The 23,713-nt window shown below is 41.7% G+C and overlaps 1 protein-coding gene across 1 annotated transcript in view; it reads left to right on the forward strand.

Moving 5' to 3' along the window:
• The window catches only part of slc25a21 (solute carrier family 25 member 21), a 95,307-nt gene that overhangs the window by 55,913 nt on the left and 15,681 nt on the right, over positions 1-23,713 (forward strand). The window contains exons 3-4 of the mRNA XM_080480502.1: positions 5,880-5,928; positions 20,201-20,284. Of these exons, the coding sequence (XP_080336628.1) occupies positions 5,880-5,928; positions 20,201-20,284 (133 nt within the window). The remainder of the gene's footprint in view (positions 1-5,879; positions 5,929-20,200; positions 20,285-23,713) is intronic.

A 23,713-nucleotide genomic window follows, 5' to 3' on the forward strand; every position in this document is an offset into this window, starting at 1 on the left:
ATCCCTGATTGCCATGCTTTTCTCCTTCTGTCAGCCTCAGTTCTCTCTGAACTCTAAAAGAACCTCAAATTAATCAGACTCTCTGAATCAGAGCGCCCGGCCCTGCTGCTGCGGCTGCTGCTGATGGATATCGTGTTGGCTTTGTTGCCTCTGCTGACAAATTGCAGAGCAGCAACACCTCGCAGGGTTTGTTTAGCATTCCAGGTCTGATGTGCCTTGAAAGGTATTAATGGTGGACAAGGAGGCATGAGATATTACCTGCAGGTTCAGTCAGGAGCTTTTGTCAAAACCAGAACAGGCCTGTGAGGCGAAACGCCGTCATCGTAACGCTGTTGTGTCTTAACCTCATGCCTTGAAACCACAGGATGGGCTACAGTTTTCTGCTTTGGCATCCAACGAGCCAAGAAATGTATTTTGTTTGAGAACTAAATCTGTACACAGCTAATAGTTTTACAGACGCTTCAATGAAAAACGCGGCAGAAACGGACTTTTATGTGTCATTTTGTCGTTGGATTTGTTTGTCAAGGACAAATACTTAATTGTGTAATTTATTGCTCGAGTCACTATTTTGGGACTATCGCTTCTCCTCCTCCCTACAATGAATCGAGAACCTATTATTAACATAATTGGATAATGAGTGTGTAAGCCTGCCTTCTGAAGCTGCGTTCAGTGGTATAATTCATAAACTGCAGCATTTACTGGGTCAAGTAAGCGTGTGAAATGACCAAGCTGGATGTCTCGAACGCATAAGTCCATTTAACTGGGTGAGTCTGGCTTCCTGTGGCACTGACCTTCCCCCTGTAGCTGCAGGGAATTACAGTCATTCATTCGGTGAGCTCCTCGGCATTGATGGATCACACCTGCACCCTTTGAGCAATAATTCCCTGGTGCTCTATTGTTTTTCTTTTGCACTTTTGCGTGGGAGCAAACTGTGTGCGTTCTCCAGCCAAAACCAACACAGATAATCGTCTCATCTGCATGATGTATGATTTTCTCTCTTTGGATGACATGTTATCAGGCGACCTGGAATGCCTTACCTGTACTTGCGCTACCAGCGAGGCTGCTTGTGCGACTGCAGTGTTGACACAGAAAACATAAAAAAAATAATAGAGCACGGTTCATTACTTTTTAACACCTAACCGTATTGTTGCTGCCATCTAATTATATTCAAATAAATGTGAAATTTCACCGCTGATCAAACCCTCATATGATTTTCAACTAAACCTGTATTAAAAAAAACTATTTTTAGCCACAGTATAAAATAGAGCAATATATCTAATTGTATTATTACGACTTTTTTTTTTCCCACCGCAAAATCATCCATTACACAATGTTTTGGCGCAGAAAACATTAATCTTGAATCTGTGAAACTGTGCTCTATACACCCGTGTGTGTGTGTGCACTGTGCTGGATGACAAATGCTGTCAGTACCATTGCGGTTGAGAAACAAAATGACCTTTAAAATAATGGAATCTCCCAATATGTCACTCACTGATGCAAAGCAAAGCCCAAAACGTCAGCCAAACAGTGGGCCAGTGTAATATTCTGCCCCTCCTCGCAGCTGGAGGAGGTCGGACCCGGAGCTCGCTGGAGAAGCTGCAGGCCGACTGAAGCGGTCGGGGAGAGGGGGGGGTTAAAAAAGCAGCCCTGTAGCATCACTCCCCCAGCATGCATCAGCGACTGCATCAGAGGCTATGGAGGGGTGTGAAGTGCTCTCAAGAGTGTGTGGGTTCACTGCTGCCGCGCTCTATGATTAAACAGTAGTACGTGCTGACAGCTGGGGTAGAAGAGCAGGATGCACTGGGGCAAAGTGGAGTGAGACGCTTCCTCTCCGTGGTGTTGAGGAAATCGCTCTGGGGTCTCCCATGCTGAGATATTTAGATTACCAGCTCCCATCTGACCTGAATTGATTTCAATGATGATGATACTCGGTGGGTTTGGTATGACAATGTAATCCAATCCATTCTGCAGAATTACAGGAGAAGCAATGATTATTCTTGAATAAACTGGAATTTAAGGCAGCAAGTTTACTGTCACTGTCCTAAATGTGAGGCTCATTGATGACCCTAGATTTTGAATAGATGTGAATGTGTGTGTGGTTTGTCCATCTGGTAGGTTTGCCCTGTGACGTATTGGTGACTTGTCCAAGATCTCCCCTGCTTTCACCCTTAGTCGCCTGGAAAAAAATGACAGGGAAGATGGATGAATGCAGCCATGTGTTACACCATTTATTGATCAGTCATCAGTAATGTCTTTTATTGCAGGGTTTGGTCTCTTTTTTTTTTTTTTTTTTTCCTCCCACAAGATGACATTTCAACCCATCTGTTGCCAAGAACCATTCTCAAATGGTCAGCTGAAGTACCAAGATAAACAGACAAAAAACAACATTTTCATCAACTTGCTTTACTTAGTCACCACATACCTAATGACTGCCAGTCGCTTTAAAGAATATAAGATCTTAGCTTGTGTAGATGTCCTCCAGAGACTCAATGAAAAAAAAAAAGTGCTTTACAATCTTATTTTTTGGGGGGGGGCATTTGTTTTATTTGAGGGCAACATGATAGTGTAGTGGCTAAACACTTTCGCCACACAGTGAGAAGCGTGCTTCTGGTTTGGGCTTGGATGCTTTTGTGTGTGTGGAGTTTTCATGTTCGTTCTGTGGTGGTTTTCCTCACTTGCTCCAGTTTCCTCTTACAGTCCAGAAAAAGCATGTATTTTCATGATGCGTGTGATTGTAGGTGTGATTTGTAAATGTGCGTCTCTCTGTGCTTGTCCTGTGATGGACTGATTGGACGGTTTCCCAGGCGGATGTGATTTATACTTTAATTTGTACAGCCAGAATGTTATGAGTTTTCTGAAGCTTTGGGAACCCCCCCCCCCCCCCCCCCCCCCCCCCTCCAATACCAGACGAAAATAAACTGCTTTGCAAAGTGTCATGTAAAGGTCATTTTAGGATTATGGTCAGTCACTTTCTCCTTTTTCAGTTTTCTTTCAAACGCATACGGCCTGTCATCCCATCTGCCATCGGTTGTTTTTAAAGTGTCCTGTCTGCAGGAGTTTTTGTCAGATGCTCGAACAAACACAGCCCGGTTTTGCATTTTCACCTGTCATCACGGAATCCTTTCGCAACTGCCGTACTGGACGTGCATGGCAAACTGACATTAAGCTCACATTTAGTACACGGTGCACTTTAACTAAAAGACTGACAGCCTGAGAACTCGCCTCACGCATGTATACAAGCGCCCAGCTAACCGCTGCACGTGTGGAGTGTAAAGTGGAACGAACCTTTCAATTAGTGAAGCATGTTTACTAATGTTACATTTCTAAGTTAATGAAGCATTTGGAAACTTGTATCCTTTTTTAAAGTTCCTGTAATCTGAGGTTTACGATGAGGCCCAAAATGTAGCGCGAATCATTTTAGTGAAGAATCCAGATGTGCACAAGCACGGTTCTGCTGAACATGAAGGTAACTTCGCAGGTACTTAGAGGTCATTTTACTTGAACTTTTACAACTGTGGAAGTGAAATGCAAACTCAAAATGTCTCCCACAGTAATCTCTGATTTGTTAGTTTAATTGCCAATCTGCAAGCGAGTTGATTTAGTTTTATTTTTCTGGTGTTTCCAGCCCTCCTGAAATGTTTAATTCCCTTTTCAATATACAAATCACACATTTAATCATAAAACAAAAATAGCAAAATGAATATATACACATGCATCTAAAACAAATTTGTTTGCATTTATTATTTGTAGATAAACTGAAATATTTCAATCTTTCTTCTTTGTGATTATGTGTTAAGTCATACAAATCAAATATACACTATTTAAAATTATGACATTTTTGACATGAGATTTTTTTACCACCATATTTTTATCCAAAGCCCACTTTCAAATTTTCCAAGTTAGTTTAAAATGCTTGAAAGGTTATAGGTCATACGCCTAAAACGAACTGACAAAACAAAGGGATTTTTTTTTTTTTTTAAGAAGTGCCTGCTCATTTTAATTACTTCAAACTATTATAGACTCCACCATCATTTGTATTAATTTTCCATAGAAACATATCGCTGTATGTATTTTATAGATACACTTGGTGTTGATCTTAAAACTTGGCTGCTTTTTGGTATTTAAAATGCAGGACAAAAGCAAAGGTTATTGACAAATTGGGTTTTACGTATAAGTTACCTAGAATAAGTAGATCTTGGAAGGCTTTGATGATTTGGATATAGATATATTTTCCTAGTAAATGTCAAAGCCGTTGCCCCCCGCCCCCCCAAACAAAAAAAACAATTCTGGATCGCTGCACTTTCAACATGTTCAGTCACTTCCCAGATCCCAGTGTTTATTCAGACTGATCGAGCACGCAAGCAGGTTTGGTTTCATCGTGTAACCTGATTAACCGCCGAGAGATTTGACTTGCCTCATCTTCACTGCAGGGCTATTAATAGGCCGTGTTTACCTATTTGGTGGAGTAGCATCGCCGACCAGGGTCAACTGAGCATTAACAGATGGAATTGTGTTTGTCTTAAGCCCTAGTTCAGTAGTTCTCTTGGGTTGTATGTTGCGATGCAACTGCAGACAGAGCGATTCCTTCTGTGGCGTTCCACTTGATAATTACTTCCCCGGAAAAACCCCAGAAGACTTAGTTTTTTTTTTTTTTATGGACAATATGTTTAATTGCGCTAATTAGAAAGACCCCTATATTTCTGAGCAGCTGTGTACACACAGGAGAATCTGCAGAGGAGGATTTCAGAGCGCCAGTGAAGAGATGCAGTGAGAAGCCAAAGTTGTTTTTACACATATGCACATAGTTACCGTGCATGCAAAACCTCAGATTCTCAATGATTCTCAACCTGCTGGTACATTGCAGATGTAATGAATTTGCACGGACAACATGGTTGGTGGATTCAGCGGTTTAAAATATCACTTTCAGTAGTTTAGAAAGTCATCTTGCTTCATTCTTCATTGGGATCAACGCACAAAGTGGCACAACATGCGTGTTTAGCTTGTCTCCCCGGGTTCAGTATTCTCTCGTCACTCAAAAGCTGCAAAAACTGTGGAAAAACTACAACAAAAATATCCCATGAACCAACATGAGCCGGCATTTTTCTTGAGGTGTACTTAGGCAGCCTCCTTATCAGATGTTTTCTTTTTAAAGTGAGCTGTCAAACATGACATCAGATTTATGTTATCAGATCCTTACAGGCTTTAACAGAAACGTCCCAAGTTCACATGGAGTTTGTGGAAAATCTGACTGATGTACAGCTTGTGCTTACTAATGCACACTGTAATGCATTTTTTGTTTTGTCATTCACTTACTTGGAATCTAATGATTGGTTGTTTTAACAGTTAAGTATGTTGTTGTTGTTTTTTCTCTATAGAAATGTCATTTGATTTGCCATTTGTTCACTGGGAAAGGATTTATCCCACATCAACCGTAGTCTGGATAAAGCATATATACATATATACATATACATATATATATATATATAAGACAGATCGACATCTTGTGGTGTGACCAGGAGTCTGAAATCATTTAAATCACAGTGACATGAAGAAGACAAAACGGCAAATTGGGGGTCTTTTTCTAACAGCTGTTCATGTCTAGCAAAATGACAAAATTTTGAAGTGTTGGAAAAGTTTCTCCAAATCCTACTTTAATGCTGCTGTCGCTATCTGCAATCTGGCCTGAAAGAAAACACACTCAAGCTCTTTTTATTTTCAGAGCTGCAGTGGCCTGTTTACATACTTTAAGTCTGATGAAACTTTATTTCAATTCCAAAAACTGCGTCAAACATGGAATGTTGGGGGGGGGGGGGGATAAAAATAAATCTGTAACGTCCTCCAGGTCCACTGCACTGACTCTGCCTGTTTGCTGCTTTTAGGCCTGGTGGAGATCTGCTTGATGCATCCCCTTGATGTGGTGAAGACAAGGTAAGTGTTGCATTTAGTCACAAAAAAAAAAAAATGTAAAAAGATGAATTCTCATTAAAGTTATAGGCCCTATAAGAAATGCTCTTTTCTTCTCATCTGCCTTTAATATTCTTGTTGCTATTTCAGAGTTAAGTTCTGCGCTCATTCTCCGTGCAAACAACATCTTTCATTCGCTGATCAATCTTTACCGAACGTTCAAATCAAATGTTTTTTTTTATTATTTCCTCAGTTGTTTCTGTGTGTCTTCTTTTACCTCATTATTTAATTCAAGAAGAAAGTCTCCAAGCCCCTTTTCTTCCTCCTTCTTCTTCTTTGAAACAACCCGCGGCTCCTGGGAAGTCCGCAGTCTCGCGGAATAAATCACATGCCACTAAATGCACTGGCTGTGTTAATGGCTTGTTTTCCGTTACCATCTCCTGTTATGCATGTTACGCAGAAAGCAGCCGCCATCTCGAGCTTGCAGAGTGATCAGGAGCCTCACTCCACAGTGTCTCAGCCGGCCATAAACAGGTCGTGGGCTACTACTAAAGCTTTATAGTCTTTCACAGGCCCAGCCAAGACCTCTGGCTTTGCTCTGCGCCCCCCTGCCCCATTCACTACTTGTCAGTAAATTGTACTGCTTTTTCTGTCATTTATGGCAGCAGTTTCTTGGTAAATAAATTGCTTGGCGTGCCTTTTAAAAAAAAAAAAAAAAAAAAAAAAAGTGAGATGGTTGCACTTTAAAGGCAGTGCCACCACCAGAACACGGAGGAGGAAACACAGGGATAAAAGCCGAGGGGTGAGCGGCGTTGTATTAGTCGATATTCGATACTTTGAAGGCACACGGTGTGATTTATGGTCACGTGTGGAAGCCGAGGGGGTTTATTACAGGTAAGTCCCGAGCCGTGCCTGTCCGTCCTCACACAGGGTCAGGGTTAAAAGTGCACTCACTATTTTCTTTGTAATGCTCTTCCTTAAAAAGTGGTAAAAGCCACTCTAAAAGTGGACAGGTTTATCTGTTTTGCTTTTTTGTTTGTGTCGCCATGTGTTTATGTTGATCAGCGTCTTGCTGCTAAGAAGGAAATCCCTGCAAATTGCTTCCTTTTGTTCTCTGCTTTGAGAAATGTTGTCTTTTTTCTGCTAAATATGAAAAAAAAGAAGGTGTTTTCTTTGGGGGGGGGGGGGTTAATGCTAATTGGGCGCTTTAGAAAATCTCCAAGTGTCTGAACAGAAATGGGAACACACACTTAAAACGTGGAAATATGCACGCATACACCACATATATGTTCACACACTTAACATCCACACATGAATTCATAAACCAAGCATACATACCAGCTAATTGGGACACTGAGGGAGCTGAAATCTATTAGCAGGAACCTTGGAGCCGAGACAGAGACACACCTCCACTGGGTTTCTTGCCCTCTCTCTCTCTTGTTCCTTCTATGTCTCTCACTCAGGCATGGCTCTTATTAGGCACTGGCTCCTGCTTTAATGTCCACCGGTCCAAATTGAACAGCAACTGGAGTAAATTTACTTCTTTCCACCAACACAGAATCAAAGGCTTTTTTTTTTTTTCTTTCTTTCTTTCTTTCTTTCTTTTTCCCTTTTCCTTTTTTTTTCTCTCCTGGAAAGGTAAACCTGACTAAATGTGTACCTGCCTGGAAGCCGATGTTTGCCTATTTTCCAAATGAGGGTTTATCTCTCTCCAGTATCTCCTTGGGGGTGGGGAGTTGGTAGATAAATTCACATCCAGCAGCTGACGACACAACTGGTTTCTGAATGCTACTATTATTATTAATCAGACTACTTCTTGTAGATAAGGGAAAGATTGTTTCACATTATTTCAGAAGTTTAATTCACAGCCTTTCAGCATGATTGAAAGCCCTCATATTGGACTTATGAAACACCGGGAAGGCAAATTCATTAAAACACGAGCTCAGGGATATCCAATAAAAAGAATTCTGGCTATATATATATGACCTTAATATGCTATATTCATCCTCTCTCAATATAATACATTGTAATATTCTTTAATGAATTTTATATAAATATAGTGCATTCAAATCCTGGCAGTCCATTCCAAACTGATGATGTGAGGCTGTAGCTAAATTGTGGAATAATTACTGATTACGTTGCTGCTTTACTACTTAATATTATAAAAAATATCACAAGGTTACAAAGGCGGACTGAGCGGGTTTCTGGCTGTAGTTGTCAGTCAGAAATCAAGAACAGAAATCACTTAAGTGTTCTAAGCCGCTCCACAGCAAACAAGAGCATAAAAGAAGTAGTGTGTGTTACTAGATAAAAGCCAAAGTTTAAAGTGGCAGTAAATATACAAGTGTGACGCTGGAGTTGTTGGCATTGAAGCATCCTCAGCTTCACACTTGAAGAATATTCATTCTTTCCTGGATGCGTCAGATATATCAATAATGTGGCGATGACGCAACCACTGGGTCCTCAAGTTAATTTTTCCTTGCCTCTGCTTTCATACCGTGGCAAGGACACACAAAAGAGACTTTACATGCCTTTACGCTCAGGAATTGGCATTAATTTGTAGGCAACTGCAGCTGAAACTGTATTTAGTGCTTCATTAACATTCGCAGGACTCTTGAGTCTAGTCATTTCTTGCCTACTCTTAATATTATGGTAGCCACTGGTTCATTTTGTCACAAACACTACAGGCCAAGTTAGAATAAATAAACTGAACTGTGTCTGCTGATTGAATCAGTCATTATAAATTCATATTCATTTGATATTTTGCTGTTATTCTTCAGTAGCAAGTAACAGAAGATAGAAACAAGTTGCTTTCTGCTGCTACATTGCCAGCTAATGTGATTGTGAAATAAAGCTTCTTTAGTGTGTTCAAATCGACATAAACTCTGCATAAGAAGTGAGAAAATTCAAGTTTGGTTAATTATTTCTTGTTTCTTCAAATTTCTTTGACAATACATCGTATACCATGGATAGACAACTTGGATCATTTTAAGGGCCACACATGATTAACCGCACTAACTGAGGGCCAAATTGTCACGCACATTTTTAATGACAGGAACTAATTATATGTTTCTATTTTTACTCTACATGCATGCATGAGATGTTGTTTTTTTTTACTTTGGATTAAACCTTTCAGACATTTTGTGTAATTTCAATTGATACCTGGTTTGAATTTGCTTAAAACACACTACATATTTGGAGAGATTGGTTCACCGGCTGTAACAAAATGGGGGATGGGGACCACTTGTTTCATTTTTAATTCTTCTTTGAACTGTTTTGTCTTTGTAAGGAATTTGCATTTGTGGGATGTGTAGCAGATTGAGAATGTGAGTTGTTCACACGAACACATTTCATAATCATCTTCTCTTCCAGTCACAACGGCATTTGTTTGCTGTTTACTTTTCTTTGGTGGACTGGATGAAATAAAGGTTGTAGACACCAGAATTTAAAGATGCATTCACTTGACAAACAGGAGCCTCAATATTGTGTGAAAGAACCACACACAGTCACGGCAGTCTGGCATCTCCTCTTCACGGTGGTCACCAGCTTGCTCACACACTGCTGTGGGATTGATTTCATTCTTTGACCAGAATTTGACACAAGTTAAACAACAAGTTGTTCACTCTACGAGCAGTAAGCTGATCCCACAGCCGTTCGCAGAGGCTGAAGGCAGGACTGCAGGAAGGCCATCTCGTCGTCTCTAATCCCACATTCTAATGGGAGTCTCTGGTAAACCTTCTAACAGTCGTCTTGAAGGATCGTGTTTGTCCTACACTCTGTAGATATAAGATTGTAGAGACTCCTCTTGATATCTCGCCACAGTGAGAGGCTATTATCAGACACTGGATTGTTAACGCCTGCAGGTACCAGAAGCTCAAAATAAGACATTTTTTCATGTGCACAATCCAGTCAGCTCTGTTGCTCATCCCAGAAGTGCAAGTTTCTTATCCATATCCATATGTGGCACCATTTTCAGGGGATAAGACGATCAGTGAGCGTCGTTACAACCAAGAACAATCCCACAAATACAGATCTCCTTACCTCTTGTGCACAGTGTATTCTATTAGAACACAAAGAGACTAATAAATGATGTAGCTTTTTGAAAACAGCTGGAAAAATACTTTGGCTGAACCGCTTTAGATAAGGTACATAACGTTTGCCTTTGTTGTTGCTCTTCAGATTTTTGTGGCGGGCTCGCTGACCAGTCGAGCCATGACCCCTGTTACTCACCTTTGCTAACAAGTACATCTTTCTTCCATCTGAGAGACGCCTGCTGAGCCAACCCTCCATCAGTCTGACTTACAGCCTTTTTCACCGGTGAGAGAAAGGGAGTCAAAATCAGCACTAAAATGTTTTTTTATAAAGTTGCAACACAAAGAAGCAGGTCGAGGTTCAGAGTATTGTTCAATGCTTCCTACATTTTTTTTGATTATAAGCATCAAAATAAGGTGTTGTGTAAATAAGGTATTTTAAATAGTGCAGGGATGCAACTGATATTTTTTTGTACAATTTCATAAATTAACAGTTTTGTCTCAACAAACCCATTATAATGCCCTAATATCGTTGGTACATTCTTATTTAACCTACAGTAGACACATCAAGATGCAGAACAAACTAAATTAAACTCGAAGAAAGCAAAATAGTCATATAGAAGTAGCTGTGTGAAAGTGTCTTTTTGGTCCCGATTGACTTTTATTGGCCACTTAAAGGTTTGGGACAACCGTTTTACATCTCCAACTGTGACTTTGCTGTTTTGTGTTCTTTGTTGCTTTAATCCCAAAATTAAAGTTAATCCACAAATTGGAGCGTTTGTTTCATTGTGACTCACTCTGGATGATAATCCGTCTAAAATATAAACATAGCATACTTAACACAAAGTAAACGGTTAATTGCCCCTGACCCTGACACCCCCTTCATGTGCAAAGTGAGGAATGTGGAGGTGAGGATGCGGGGGTGTGGTACTGCGTGACGAGGGATGGCAGTCGTCAGTTTTAGCGGCGAGAGACAGAGGGACCGGAGTTACAGCTTTTCATTAACCTGGAAACCACCTAGTTACATGGTTCATGGGCTGGTCTCAGCTCACTTGGAGGTAACAAAGGGTGTCGGGCGGCACTTTCTGCAGGGGGCTGTGCGCTTGGGGCACCCCATCTGACTCTGATCAGGTTCCCCCTCTCATTAGAGAGTTGCACTGAGCCCGCATTTCCCTTCATGTTGGGATCCTGTTACATGGAGCTCCACCCTTATAAACATTCATGCACAAACATACTCGCACACATCTGAGGGCCACTTCCCATCAGCCCCTTTGCTTCCGCCCAGAAAGTAAAGCCACACCCTCCTCACGTCTGCGTCTGTTTGAGCTGCTTCTTGTGTCGCAGTGAACTCCGTGCAGCTTCCACAATGCACACATGGTTTGGTGTGTTTGCAGTAATGAGCCCCAAAATGTATTTGAGCAAAGCCATTTGACTGCGCCACTCCTTGCCTGCATTGGCACCTCGGCTGTTTTCACACTGCTCCGTCTTTTGAACTTCCTCTTCCTTTCTCTGCTCTCTGTCTTTTATACATAAGCACTCTTCATTCGGGGTTTCCAACCCCTTCCTCTGTGTGAACTTCAACTTCTGTGGTTTTCAGGTTTTTTTTGCGACTCTCTCAGTTAATCTGTTGTTGATTCTTTGCTACTTTTGTTAATGTTCCTATTGCCTAAGGGTCTCATTGATATCATGTCGAAACCATTGTTTAAACTTCCAACAATTCTTCTGAATGCTGTTGTTTCTGGAGCGATTATGTAATGTTTGGTTTTGAATCCCTGTTGTACATGTGTTGGAGGAGATCTGTATTGAATTGTGCAATTCTGTAAATTGTGTTGCATGACATGGCTGTCACTGCAAACCACTAAGCCTGCCAGTAGCCCATTTCAAGCCTGATTAGAAAAACCTGGTACCGGCCATCGCTTATGGCAGTATCAATGGCAACACTACCACCATTTGGTCACAGCACGCATTAAAGTGCGAGCCGCTTGGGGGGCTTGAAAGTGATCTTTGATGAAGGCTTTGACAGATGACGTCCAGTCTTCTCGAGAAACGCGTGTCAGCGCTAAGGATGGCCGAAAGGCTTGGGCTGCCCTCCCCCCGCCCCCCTCTCCTGCCTCCACCCCCGTTTACCCCCAACTGCTTGGTGAACCTCTGTGCACTTAAGAAGGAATCCCTGACACAACCCTCAAACAGCAGGCCACAAAGCAGCAGCAGTCTGATAGCTGATCTTTACTTGTAAAGGAGCAAGCAGGTCAGCAGTAGTCAAGCTGGCTCCTAATCCCCCCCAGTGCTGGAAGACTGCGGGGCAAGACTTTACTCATGGTGTAAAGCCAAACACATGCCATGTGCATGCAGGATAAACCCAGCTTAGCTCGTGCATCACTTTAGTCCACGGGTAGCAGCAAGCTATGAGTTCAGTTTAAATAGACGAAGAGCAAATTTTTTCACGAGCAAGGCTCAGAAGGATATTTGACCAGGTTAAATCTGATCATTTTGATTACCAGGCAAACTCGGTTGAACTAGTTTCTCTCGGTTAAAATGAATTTGATATATATAGTGCTGGACAGGATTACCATCAAATAGAAAAACGGCTTTCAACAGATAAGCAGTGTCTGCTTTCAGCTCGTACCAGTTCGGGTTTGCAGATGGGGAGAGAGAAAAAAGATACGATAAAAATAAACAAACAAGTTGACATCAGACCGCAACCGCAAGCTACTCTGTCCACTGCGTACCTGATGAGAGTAGGAAGCTCAGATCATGAACTTCCAGTTCGACGGGGATGTGTTCGGATCGAAAAATGAAAACAGAATAGAGCACAGACTCCTGGAGGGAGAGACAGAAACTAAATGAAGTGCCAAGTGTATGTGCCAACAGGATATCCAGAGAAAAATGTATCCCATTCCGAGAAACCTGTTAACAATAAATGGTGTGTGATTATAGTCAGTTTGCTTGCTCTTGCTTGCCTACAGTAGATAATTAATAAATGGCTCATAGTGTTGTTTGGTTACTTTAAAAATGCGCACAAAATATATATATAAAAAAAAAAAAAAACACACAACTCCATGCTGAAGTTTCTTGAAAAGTACCAAGCGAGAGGTGTACCAGTTCATAAAGTTTATTTTAAGAATAAAAATAATTAAATGTATTCATTGGCATACAGTGTTGTTTTGGTCAGGGAAGTGGGAAAAAAACTAAAAATAAGTTAATGAGATCTCTACAAAGTTATACAAATATGTGCCCGTTCATAAAGTTTATTCATTAGTTCTCTCAAAAATAAAAAAACGACGTCAACAAGTTCCTCCACAACCCAATTTGCTTGTCCAATATAGTTTCACAAAAAAACAAATAAAATGAATGTCCAACTACAGTATGTCATAATCAAGTTCACAAAACAATTGGGTAATTGCAACTTCTGTGAAATTATGGACATAAAACGAGGCATCCAGGTGGTCCCAGCAGTGTATAGCTCATTTTTTACTTTAAATATGCAACAGATCACTTGGTTAAGCCTTTAAAGTGATGCACTTGTGTCATTCTTACATAGCAGACCTTTTTTATTAAGCTTTCTTACGGCTATCTGGTACCCAAAAGGGGTGCATATTTGCAACGAGCTTAGGATGCATTACCCATGTATTTTCACCTTTTACCATCAACTATCTAATAAAGGCCAATGCCAGAAAAATAAACTTTAAAAGCCCTTAACCTATTACTTTTAATGTTGGGACAGATGTTGCTGCAGTTTCATGCAGGTGTTGAGCAACAACAACACTCACAAATGGATCACTGTCCAGATAGAAACTCTAGTTATAGATAGAGGTACACCATAAAGAGCAGATGTGCACGTCAGTGTGTGCATGTCGTAGTGGAGCACCTGTAATCATTATCAGTGGAGGAGTTCACATTCCACTGCACTAATTACAGAGTAGAAGCATTGTGTGCTTTGATTTCACTAGACCCTGACTGCGCTACAACCACAGTGCTGCTCCCCTGCTGCAACATCTCGATAGTCACACATGCATGTCTGTACATCCTTCATTCCACCTCCTCACCCCTTTTTCCAACGATTTACAAGCAGCCGATTTCTGCTTTTGAGTCACTCGTAGAGCCCAGGCATAAATTGTTGTCACATTAGGACGAGTATTTAAACAACACATGTAGTGGCCTGGGAGTTTGTTTGGATATTCTTCATGACCCATACCTTTTCTACATGCAGCAGCTCTTTGGTTTCTGGTCATTAAAACCAGTTCATGTAAATGTGTTTGCTTTTTCAACTATTACCTAAACCACATTTAAATAAATAAAGAGTTGTGAGTTAAGTTGTAAGAAACTCCTCTATTGAATCTTTATAACTTTCTTCTGCTGTTTACTCAGTTCAGGCCTTTAAGAAACCTCATATGCTTTCTTCTTTCAGAAGTCTCCAAACCAAATCCATAATTCCTCATGCCACTCAGGCACTTTGCCCATTTCAGATTTCCATTTACTTTTATTCATATAGCACCACTTACAACATAATAATATTGATAATGCATGTCTTTTATATAGCGCTTTTCAGGACACTCAAAGATGCTTCACATTGCATTATTCATTCACCCCATACTCGATGGTGGTAAACTACGTATGCAGCCACAGTTGCCCTGGGACCGACCGACGGAAGCCAGGCTGCCAAACTGCGCCATCGACCCCTCCGACCACCACCAACCACTCACTCTCACACTGCATTCACCCAAGTAGTTTGTGGTTCAGTGTCTTGCACAAGGACACGTCTGCATGCAGGCAGGTAGAGATGGGAACATAGCCTCCTCATGGTGCCTTTCCAAGGAAAAAATCCAACAATCCTACATGAACAAGAATAGGCGACCATGGAAAAGCTCATTCTACAAGTAAGAAACCTGAAAAACCAGAGCCAGAGGGTGGTGCTTTCTGCTCTCCCGGTTGAGGATAGACGATATTAGGAGAGAAAAGGATAAGACTGAGAGCAACAAACAAAGAATTTGACACCTCACAGCAGAGGAATCCACTGGCTGCAGACTTGATGAGATGACAAACTTCCAGTTCCACTGTCTGAGATCGCGCAGGAAAGTACAGACAGGAGGCAGTGTTCTGCAGTCTGCATGGTTGCTGTGGATCCATTGGAAGTGCGTCTTCTTCAAATCAGAAGGTTGATGGTTCACTATCTTGCACTGTCCTTCCACTGAATCTCCCCCTTGGAGGTTGAGCACCTTGCATTGTGTGAGGGTGTGCATTAATGGGTGAATGTCCTTGAGAGTGTAAAGAGCTTTTTAGACTGCCATGGTGATGAAGTTGCTCTTCATGACACTTATTATTGGAAGGAACACATTTACATGTCCAGCATGAAGAAACAGCAGCGCACCTGAGAGAAACTACCAACTTGAACTAACTAGGTCTAAAGTAGCTACAAGATCTGAAAAAGTGGCTCCAGCATGAAATCGCCTTAAGATTTCATCATTAGTTCTTAGTGAAACCAGATGAGAAAATGTGATGAAGAAACAGAGTGGTGCACTTACAATGAATGGTGTGTGATAGATTTCCCCACAGTTCATCCTATAGATCAAGCGTTGTTCATTTTGTTGTTTTCTCTTCACTGTCTTTCGTAACATTAAGGCACACTGTCTTAGCTGGCCAATTGCCTTTGGCTTGTTTTTCCAGACCTCTCGCCTTTTAAGGAACTAGATCAACTCCGATTGTCCTGGTAGTTCTGGTCTTGACACAAAAATGCATAACAAAAGAGCAGAAACTGTGACAGAAGAGCAGAAACCAGCATGGTTCTTTCCAAAAAGTTTTCTTCACACATCGCAAATTCTCAACTTACAAACTGATTAGAATTTGATTTAAATATTATATATTTGTTTTCTAATCATAGTAAAGTTTGTAGCAGTTTGAGGATTCTTATTGGCGTTAGAGTGTTCTGGCTCTTGGCCTCTCAATGCATTACTAAGTCATGACAGTGCAGTGGAGTAATGGTGACTTTGGGGTTTCTCTCTGCATGCAGCTTGTCTGGAGCGCACTGTGTTATAGCCACTGGTTACCTGCTGTCAGGGAAGCCTCCAAAGTCCTGCAGCATTTCCTAACATCAAAGAAACTGTTTCTGTCCCACATTATGAAAATCTTACCTTTTCTGACACATTGTAGTTTTTTTCCAGTTTCCTCACTTGTTGCCATTGTGGATAAGTGTTCTCATAGTTCTTTGCATCTCCTCACAAACCTGCTGAAGAGGAATTCAATGTTTTCATCCTCAACTGATTTATCAGGTTGTAATTAAAACTGTCTCTCAAACATTAGCGCATACTTTAAGTTGGTGGCGTTTGGCAGAAGTTAAAAGACCCCAAATTAAACACCCAAGAAAGCCATTTTATGATGCAATCACTAACAGGAATTCCAGTAAGACGGCTCATTTTTTTTCCCACATATTTGATTTGCTTCTACATTAGTGGGTTTCTAATTTTCAACAACCCTCGCTAACCTATAGATTGATCTGTCTGTCAACCAGACGTTTGTAATGCTCAAAACATGTGAGTCTCAGTCTCAGCCTGTCCCCGTCTAGCCGGTCCTCGTGCTGTTTTATGCAGGTCTTTTCCTGCTCTTCTCCAGTAACACGGTCTGATCTCAGGTCACAGGGTCACACTATATGGGCAAACATCTGGACCAGCCAGCAAACCGGTCCCAACATCACCATTTTGAGTCAGAGGAATCAGGTTTATTGCCACAAGAAGGACTTGTGATTGGCAGAAAGATGTCATGAGTGTGTTTTTTTGTTTTAAGAGTAACTTTTACCCTATGTTATCCACACCACAGCCTGAGTGGGAACCCGGGTTCTCCTGGATTCAGTAGGTGTGGTGAAACTCAACCTACCCGAGTCCAGATCAAGCCTTGGCAGCCTGCCGTGTCACAAGCGCCAAAGGTTTATCACTTCCCCTCGGCTTCCATTCGTGGGTCTTCTTTCCCTTGACTTTATTTTTCCATTCCTTTCTCCAACGTTCTGTCTTGGACCCCCAAAGCCATGCTAAAAAAAGAAAAAAAAATCCCCTGGTAGTTTTGTGTCATGGATATAATCAATCAGTATTTGTTTTAGTTGCTCGTTTTCTCCCGCTGACCAAACATTTGCGGTGGTCAGTTGAAATCATCATTAAATGTCGTGCTTCTGGATTTGTGCTGCTTTTAATAATGAAATACCTTTTCACCAGCAGAGACTGAGTCAGATCTGTTGTCAACAACATCAAGTTGTCAAAACAAGCAGCCACTGAATCTGAAGAAGATCCATTTGTTTTTGGGTTATTTTCAGTCACCCTGAATTAAGATTGAATGGTTAAAGTCACAATGGGCGGCATTGGCCATGTTGGACCATTTAGTTTGAGAAAAGTGGTCTTAACCTCATGTACCAATGCAATGGACTTTTACTATCTTTATGATCCTGCTCATTAAAATTAACTGTGTGGTTGTAAAAAATAGATTTCCCCTTTATGTTTCCTTCTGGATTGTCTTATGCAGTTCAGATCTAACATGAGAAATGTTACAACCTTGATTCCACTCATCTTGTGATTCAGCGACTCTAGTTTTTTTTTTTTATAGTTTTTTTTTTTGTTGTGAAACATACTTGGCAATACAATACATAAACCAAAACTAGATAAAATCTCTCACTGTAGCAACAAGTCCATATACACAGCAACACACATAAATCTTTGTATTCAACTGAGGGAAAATTACGCAATATGTCATATTATTGTGCAACTACCAGTTAAAGATAACTACTTGTTGGAACTTAGGTTATTCCCTGTCTATCACTAGTGTTAATTTATAGACTATAGTATAAGAAGGTACAGAATAGTTTGATTTAATCTCAGACTAAGTAGCCTCTATATTAAATAAACTATAACTCGTCTCATGCATCTTCCTATGACTTCCATTGAGGACCAGCCTGTAGTTTGAGAAATCATTTTATGAGACCTCCTGAAAAGCTTGTCCAGCTTCTTTAACTGTCAGCCCATCAATACTCTGCCTTTTGATCAATCCAATAATCCCACCCCCCGAACCCCTTACCATTTTTCAAAGACCCTTTTAGCTGCTCAATCATTAATGAGCCTCACCCCAACATCTCAGCTTCTCTGAGGTGACAGCTCATCTTGTCGGTCCCCCTGTTTCAGCCCATTACCACCAGGGTCTAGGAGGGGACACGGCCCTTGCAAGGCCCTCAAACACTTCGTTGCTGTCCATAAAAATACAAAGAATATGGGGTTCAAGCCTGCCAAACTGCCCTCATTTACCTTTTTGACTCCTTTGCAGATGCCTAACATTTATACTTTTATAGGCATTTGGGGGTCAGGTGGACGAGGTCTCGAGGATTATTTACCCCAGAGTGCTCGTCTCAATCGTAGACACACCAACCTGCCCTCACCTTCACCCTCACTCGGGCAGCTCTGGGCCTGTAAAGTACAAATACAGGCAGAGTAGGATGTGAGTAAGTTCGGAAGAGAGATGGGGGAGTCTTGATGAACTCACAGATTTCATCACCTCTGACTATACACTATCTGTGTGTGTTTTAAAGAAGCCCCAGGGTTTACCTCAGGTCTTCAGTCTGCAGATTTTGGCACACTCCAAGGCCAAACTCTCCCGGAGACATGCAGAGACTTTTTTTCCCCGCTATTCTTCAACCAGCTTGTGTCATTTGTCATTCACTGATGCAATACTAATGGAAACCAAAACTCTGTCATCGCAAGTCTCTCCACTTCAGTCAATATTGACAGGAACTATGAGTCTTTTGGTTACTGTGAAAAGGAACATGAGCAGCTTCCTAGCCAGGGGCCTGACAGTTCCCCTGCTGCCACAACTTCTTCTAGTCCTCCCTATTATCTCCAACTCCCTGGGCATTTCTGTTTGGTCCCTGGCTTTTATGGCAGGGTAGGAGAGGGCCATGAGGAAATGAGGTGACCCCAGGGTCACAAGTAGAGTCAGGGGGCTGGAACCGGACCATGGCCCTGCCAACCCCACTCTCTTAGGGCCGGTTTGGGTCGAAGCAGGGAGAGTAAAGGAGACAGGGGGAGATTGGGGACAGCGTGCTTTCCATCCTTGACCCTACCATCATATGACTTTAATTAAGGCAGATTTGAATTTGTTTACAAGCCCCTGACGTCTTAAATCTTCAGACTTTGGTCCCCCTCCTCTATGCCCCTCATTCCACCATCCCCTCATACTTGCAGTCCTTCGTTTATTCTTCTTTTTAATATGGTGTCAGACATCTATTTATTATGCCGTTTTAACTAGTTTTTAGGGACGAGTTACAAGCTATTTGGGAATCCACCAAATAGGATTGGAGGGACACCCCTCCAAGATGTTAATCTGTTAGCGATATGAAAGGCCGCTCACCCCACTAAACTCCCCCTTCCACTGGAACCCGGGAGCTCTTTATGGCCCCATCAGGCACCCACGTGGACAGCTTACTGCTGACCTTGTGCCCCAGCAGTTGAAGCCATATGAGGAGGGAATCATTCTCTTGTCCCGTTACCTCCGTCTCTCTTCACTTATGGTGCTGTCACTACCCTCAGAAACGTGTATTTTTTCTTGTTAATGGATCAAGTTTTTTTTGATACCTTATTGTTTAACACACTTTATTTTGCATCAACAAAATTAGATATTAGTGCTTTCTTTTGGACTTTTGGATTAATTGTATGATCCATAAATCTGCATATATAATTGTATCTTTACTCTTTTTAATGCCTGAAATAGAATTTCTATTCATGTTTTCACCCCCGACTGATCTCCCATGTAAAAGATTTACACACCGCTCACCAGCCTTTATTAGAGAGGTACCTGCATGTTTGCTAACAAAAAGTCTTTCGACTGGTTCTATCATATTAAAAATTTACACGTAACTTGAGCTGTTACAATTGGCTAACTGGCATGTTAGTCGCCCAACAGCTTGCTGCACAAGGCCTGGTCCTGGGGTGTTGGGTGGCTAATTGGATCGGTTGGGTTAAATAAATGTTTGAGTTCTCCCGTGCGCTGAGGGAACCTGGTAGTAGGTGCCTCTCATCTTAACAGAGGAGGGAAAGGGGCAGATGAAAGAAAGAGGGGGAGGAAAATGAGCTCGGTAATGATCAGATCAAATCACTGTGTAAGTTCCCCCGAATGTGTGGACTGAAGAGAAAATGAGCAATGCTGGAACATCAATGTGGTAGTAAATCTTATCAAATGTCAAGCTCATGGTCATGATCTATAAGTTACACATATCTTTAATTAGGACTTCATCATTGCAGGTTCCAGATCCAAAGAGGAGCTGGAGATCCCAACAGCTACAAGAGCCTTGGAGACTGCTTCCGGACGATCTTTCGCAATGAAGGGTAAGTTATAAACAACACTTGTTGCTCATTAGAATACAAAATAACAATAGCAGAAGAAGATCGGGCAATAGTACAAAAGCATAAGTCCTATACCTGAGCGAGAAAGCTATAGTGGCTGTGGTTGAGCATCTGTAAAGCAGGTTTGATAGCTTTAGCCTATGCCTGCTGAATGTGCTTCATTATCCACTGTGTCTCACGCTGGATAGGAGTTGGCTAACTAAAGACATGCTGCCAGGCTCCCTCCTCCTCCTCTGCCTGCCTTGTGACAGGTCTGTGAGACAGTGCAGGCGTAGGAGAAAGTGGTTGCCACTCGCTCTGTTTACGGCGAGTCGACAGCTTTACTACGGATATAAAGTTGATCTGCTGCGAGGTGTGAGTGAGCGCACGGTGAGAGGCTGGCTTGTGACAGTTGGAAATCCTCCGTTGGCTGGAGTTTAATGAATCCAGCTTCACTGCTACAGTAGCCGTCCCCCCCCCCCCACGCACACACACACACACACACACACGTGCTTACAGTGTTACATTTAACACCTTTTTTTCCCATGTGCTTAATGGGTGTGTCTTTACGGAGCATGTCCTTATAAATCTCCAGTCAAATTTTGCAAAAAACTAAATAGTTACCAAATTGCACAACAGCCACGCCATCACCTCCATAAACTATTAAGGCTTATTTGAGTGTGAGCTCACACAACAAAGCCGTAACATGAGTCAGACGGTCCCCATTGACAAAAGCTCCACTTCCTTGTCCGCCAATTATCTTAACAGTATATTTTTGCTGAGTATGTAATCATTCCCCAGTAGCGCACCGTGGATTACCTCCAGGCAAAACCACTTAGTTATAATTTATACAAATAGTGTTAGGTCCCTCTGTTGTAGAATTATTATTAAAAATAAACACCTCCCGTCAGCTCATGGCAGGCCTGAGCTAACGCCAGGCCTCTCGCTCGCTGAGGCGATGAGGGAGGAAACCTGAGCTCTCAACTCGAGCTCCGTGATTGAACAGAAGAAAGACATGTAAGCACTGAGTACTTATAAATCATAAAATGCAATCGAACACTTGTAGATCAGATGTTTCGGATTCTATGTGTTTAATTCTATGCATGCTGTTGATGGAAGAACTGTAAATACAGCATGAGTGAACTGTGCACACGAGCACTGGGTTATGCATTGCCTTACAGGCCACGCTCCTTTTTGTGTTGCATGTGGGTGCAGCAGCATGAGCTTGTGTTAAGTGTTTCCGTCTGGAGGAAAACAAAAAGACTCTATTCTCCAGCATTTTTTACCCCTGTGGTATCCAGAGACTGGGTTGGGACCCAAAGCATGGCCACAGAAATATTAAAAGGGTCTTCGAGTTATGGGAAGCGTTTGAAATCCTCTAGATGAGTGACTAATGCAAAGAGGTAACGCTGCATGGTTGGAGGGCTGAATCCGACTGGGACCACCGAGCCTAATGTGTCCCTGGGGTTACAGTGAAAAGGCACAGTGCATGTTTTTTTTTTTGTTTTTTTTTTATCTAATTGTTATTAGGGACCGAGCCCGAAAGGTCAGGCCTCCAAAGTAGAACATTTTGGTGTGCATGGAAGCTTTATAGGCACTGACATTATGGTTAAGGATTCAGCTTTAAACCTGATATTCACCAAAATAATAGAATCTAATCATGTCGTTTCTTGAATTATGTTCTATACTATAGAGGGATGTCAAACATAGGGCATGTGGGCCAAAACTGGCCCGCAAGAGGTTTCAACGTGGCCCGCCAAATCACCAAGCAAATAGTAAAAACTGCTGAATACTTTAGATTGTGCATCATTGCTTTATGTTGAGATATAGTCATTTCAAATACAGACATTTTCATCATGTATATTCACTTTATGTATATATATATATATATCTATATATAGATATATATATATATACACACACAGATGCCTACCATGTTTTTAGACTGCTTTGACGTGCAATTAATTATTTATTCAGTGAGTCGTGGTTACTGATGATTGTGCAGTATGGTGCCTGTTGGCTACAATGTCAAGGTGACCGCAGACACCGGGAAAGTGAAAGAAAATATTTGCAGATGAAGCATACTGCTTGTTTACGTGCGAATATCTTCCCCGGGGCGGCTCAGATTTCCAGTGGATATCCTTAAAGCCGAGCTAAAGACAAAAAGAAAGGGTTTGTTTTCTGTTTTCCTGTCTGTGTCATTCTGTTAGCGACACGCTCCTCTCCAGATGGATGGAGGCTGTTAAAAAAGGAAAGGTTTATGAAAATGAAAGCCAAATCAAGCACACAAGTGCAAACAGACACACACACACACATGCGTGCGCGTATCCATTTGGCGCCCCTTCTTCAATCCCTCGGGAGGACATTTGTTTAGGAAAGACAAAAAGGGGACTTAGTGTGTACTTTACATCGGCAATCAAATCAGGATTCAAATGATGGCCACTCACCAGAGGCCATATTTGTCCTGTAACAAATTTCAGTCCTCCTTCATCACCTGGTGGCTCCACAGACTGACCACACCCGGGAAACCTGTGGCCACCATTTGCATGGACAAAGAGAGCAGAGGGTATGGTCTCCCGTCTGACTGAAATAACTTGTTTACACAAACGATACGAGGGATTCACTTTTGGTTTCGAGGAAGGGCTTTACCTCGGCGATAATCCCCCGCTGCCGCTTTAATATGAGGGCGCGATGAGAACCAGCGCCACTCGTGTAACTTTATGTGTTGATGAAATAGTTGCACTCTGTCACCTGATGACAAGTGTTTAGATAATTAGTTGTGGTTCGCTGCTGTTTATGGAAGGCAGCCTCGCTGCTGCGACTCCTGTGTGAGCCTCGCCGTTTGTCCTTCTCAGGTTCTACTCAGTGGAAATGTGTGCCAGCAGCTGAAATGTTGACACTTGTGCTCGATCAGCCAAGATCATCTCTGTTGACTTGTAGTGAATGTTGCCACAACAGAGCTGCTGCTGCTGCTGCTGTTCACAGGATACAGTCGGTCATGCCACCTTGTCCTCTTTGTCCACAGGCCTGTGTTTATTATCAATATAGACTCTCCCTCTCGCGCTTTGTCTTTATAAACTGCAAGTAACTCAGGAACTGGTCATGTGCACATTTACTGATATCATTTTTTCCCCCTCTATAGACCATGCTTTAATGATGAGCCGAAATTTGTGCACATTTCTAAAAAAAAATACATATATCTGTAAAGAGAGTACATCTCTCAATAGTTTTTACTTTGCCAACACTATTTAGGAAACATATCAACTCCAGCAATGGAAAAAGTATTTAGTTGGTCACGCATATATTTAAATTGTGTAAAGGGTTTAAAAACAATTGTTTTATTTATCTAATACGAATTATGTTTTTAGGATTGACTTGCTGTATTGTGTAGTAGGTCTGAACAATACATCACAAATGTATTGTTATTTGGAT

Source organism: Lipophrys pholis, assembly GCF_963383615.2.
Source record: "Lipophrys pholis genome assembly, chromosome: 14".
Classification (NCBI taxonomy): domain Eukaryota; kingdom Metazoa; phylum Chordata; class Actinopteri; order Blenniiformes; family Blenniidae; genus Lipophrys; species Lipophrys pholis.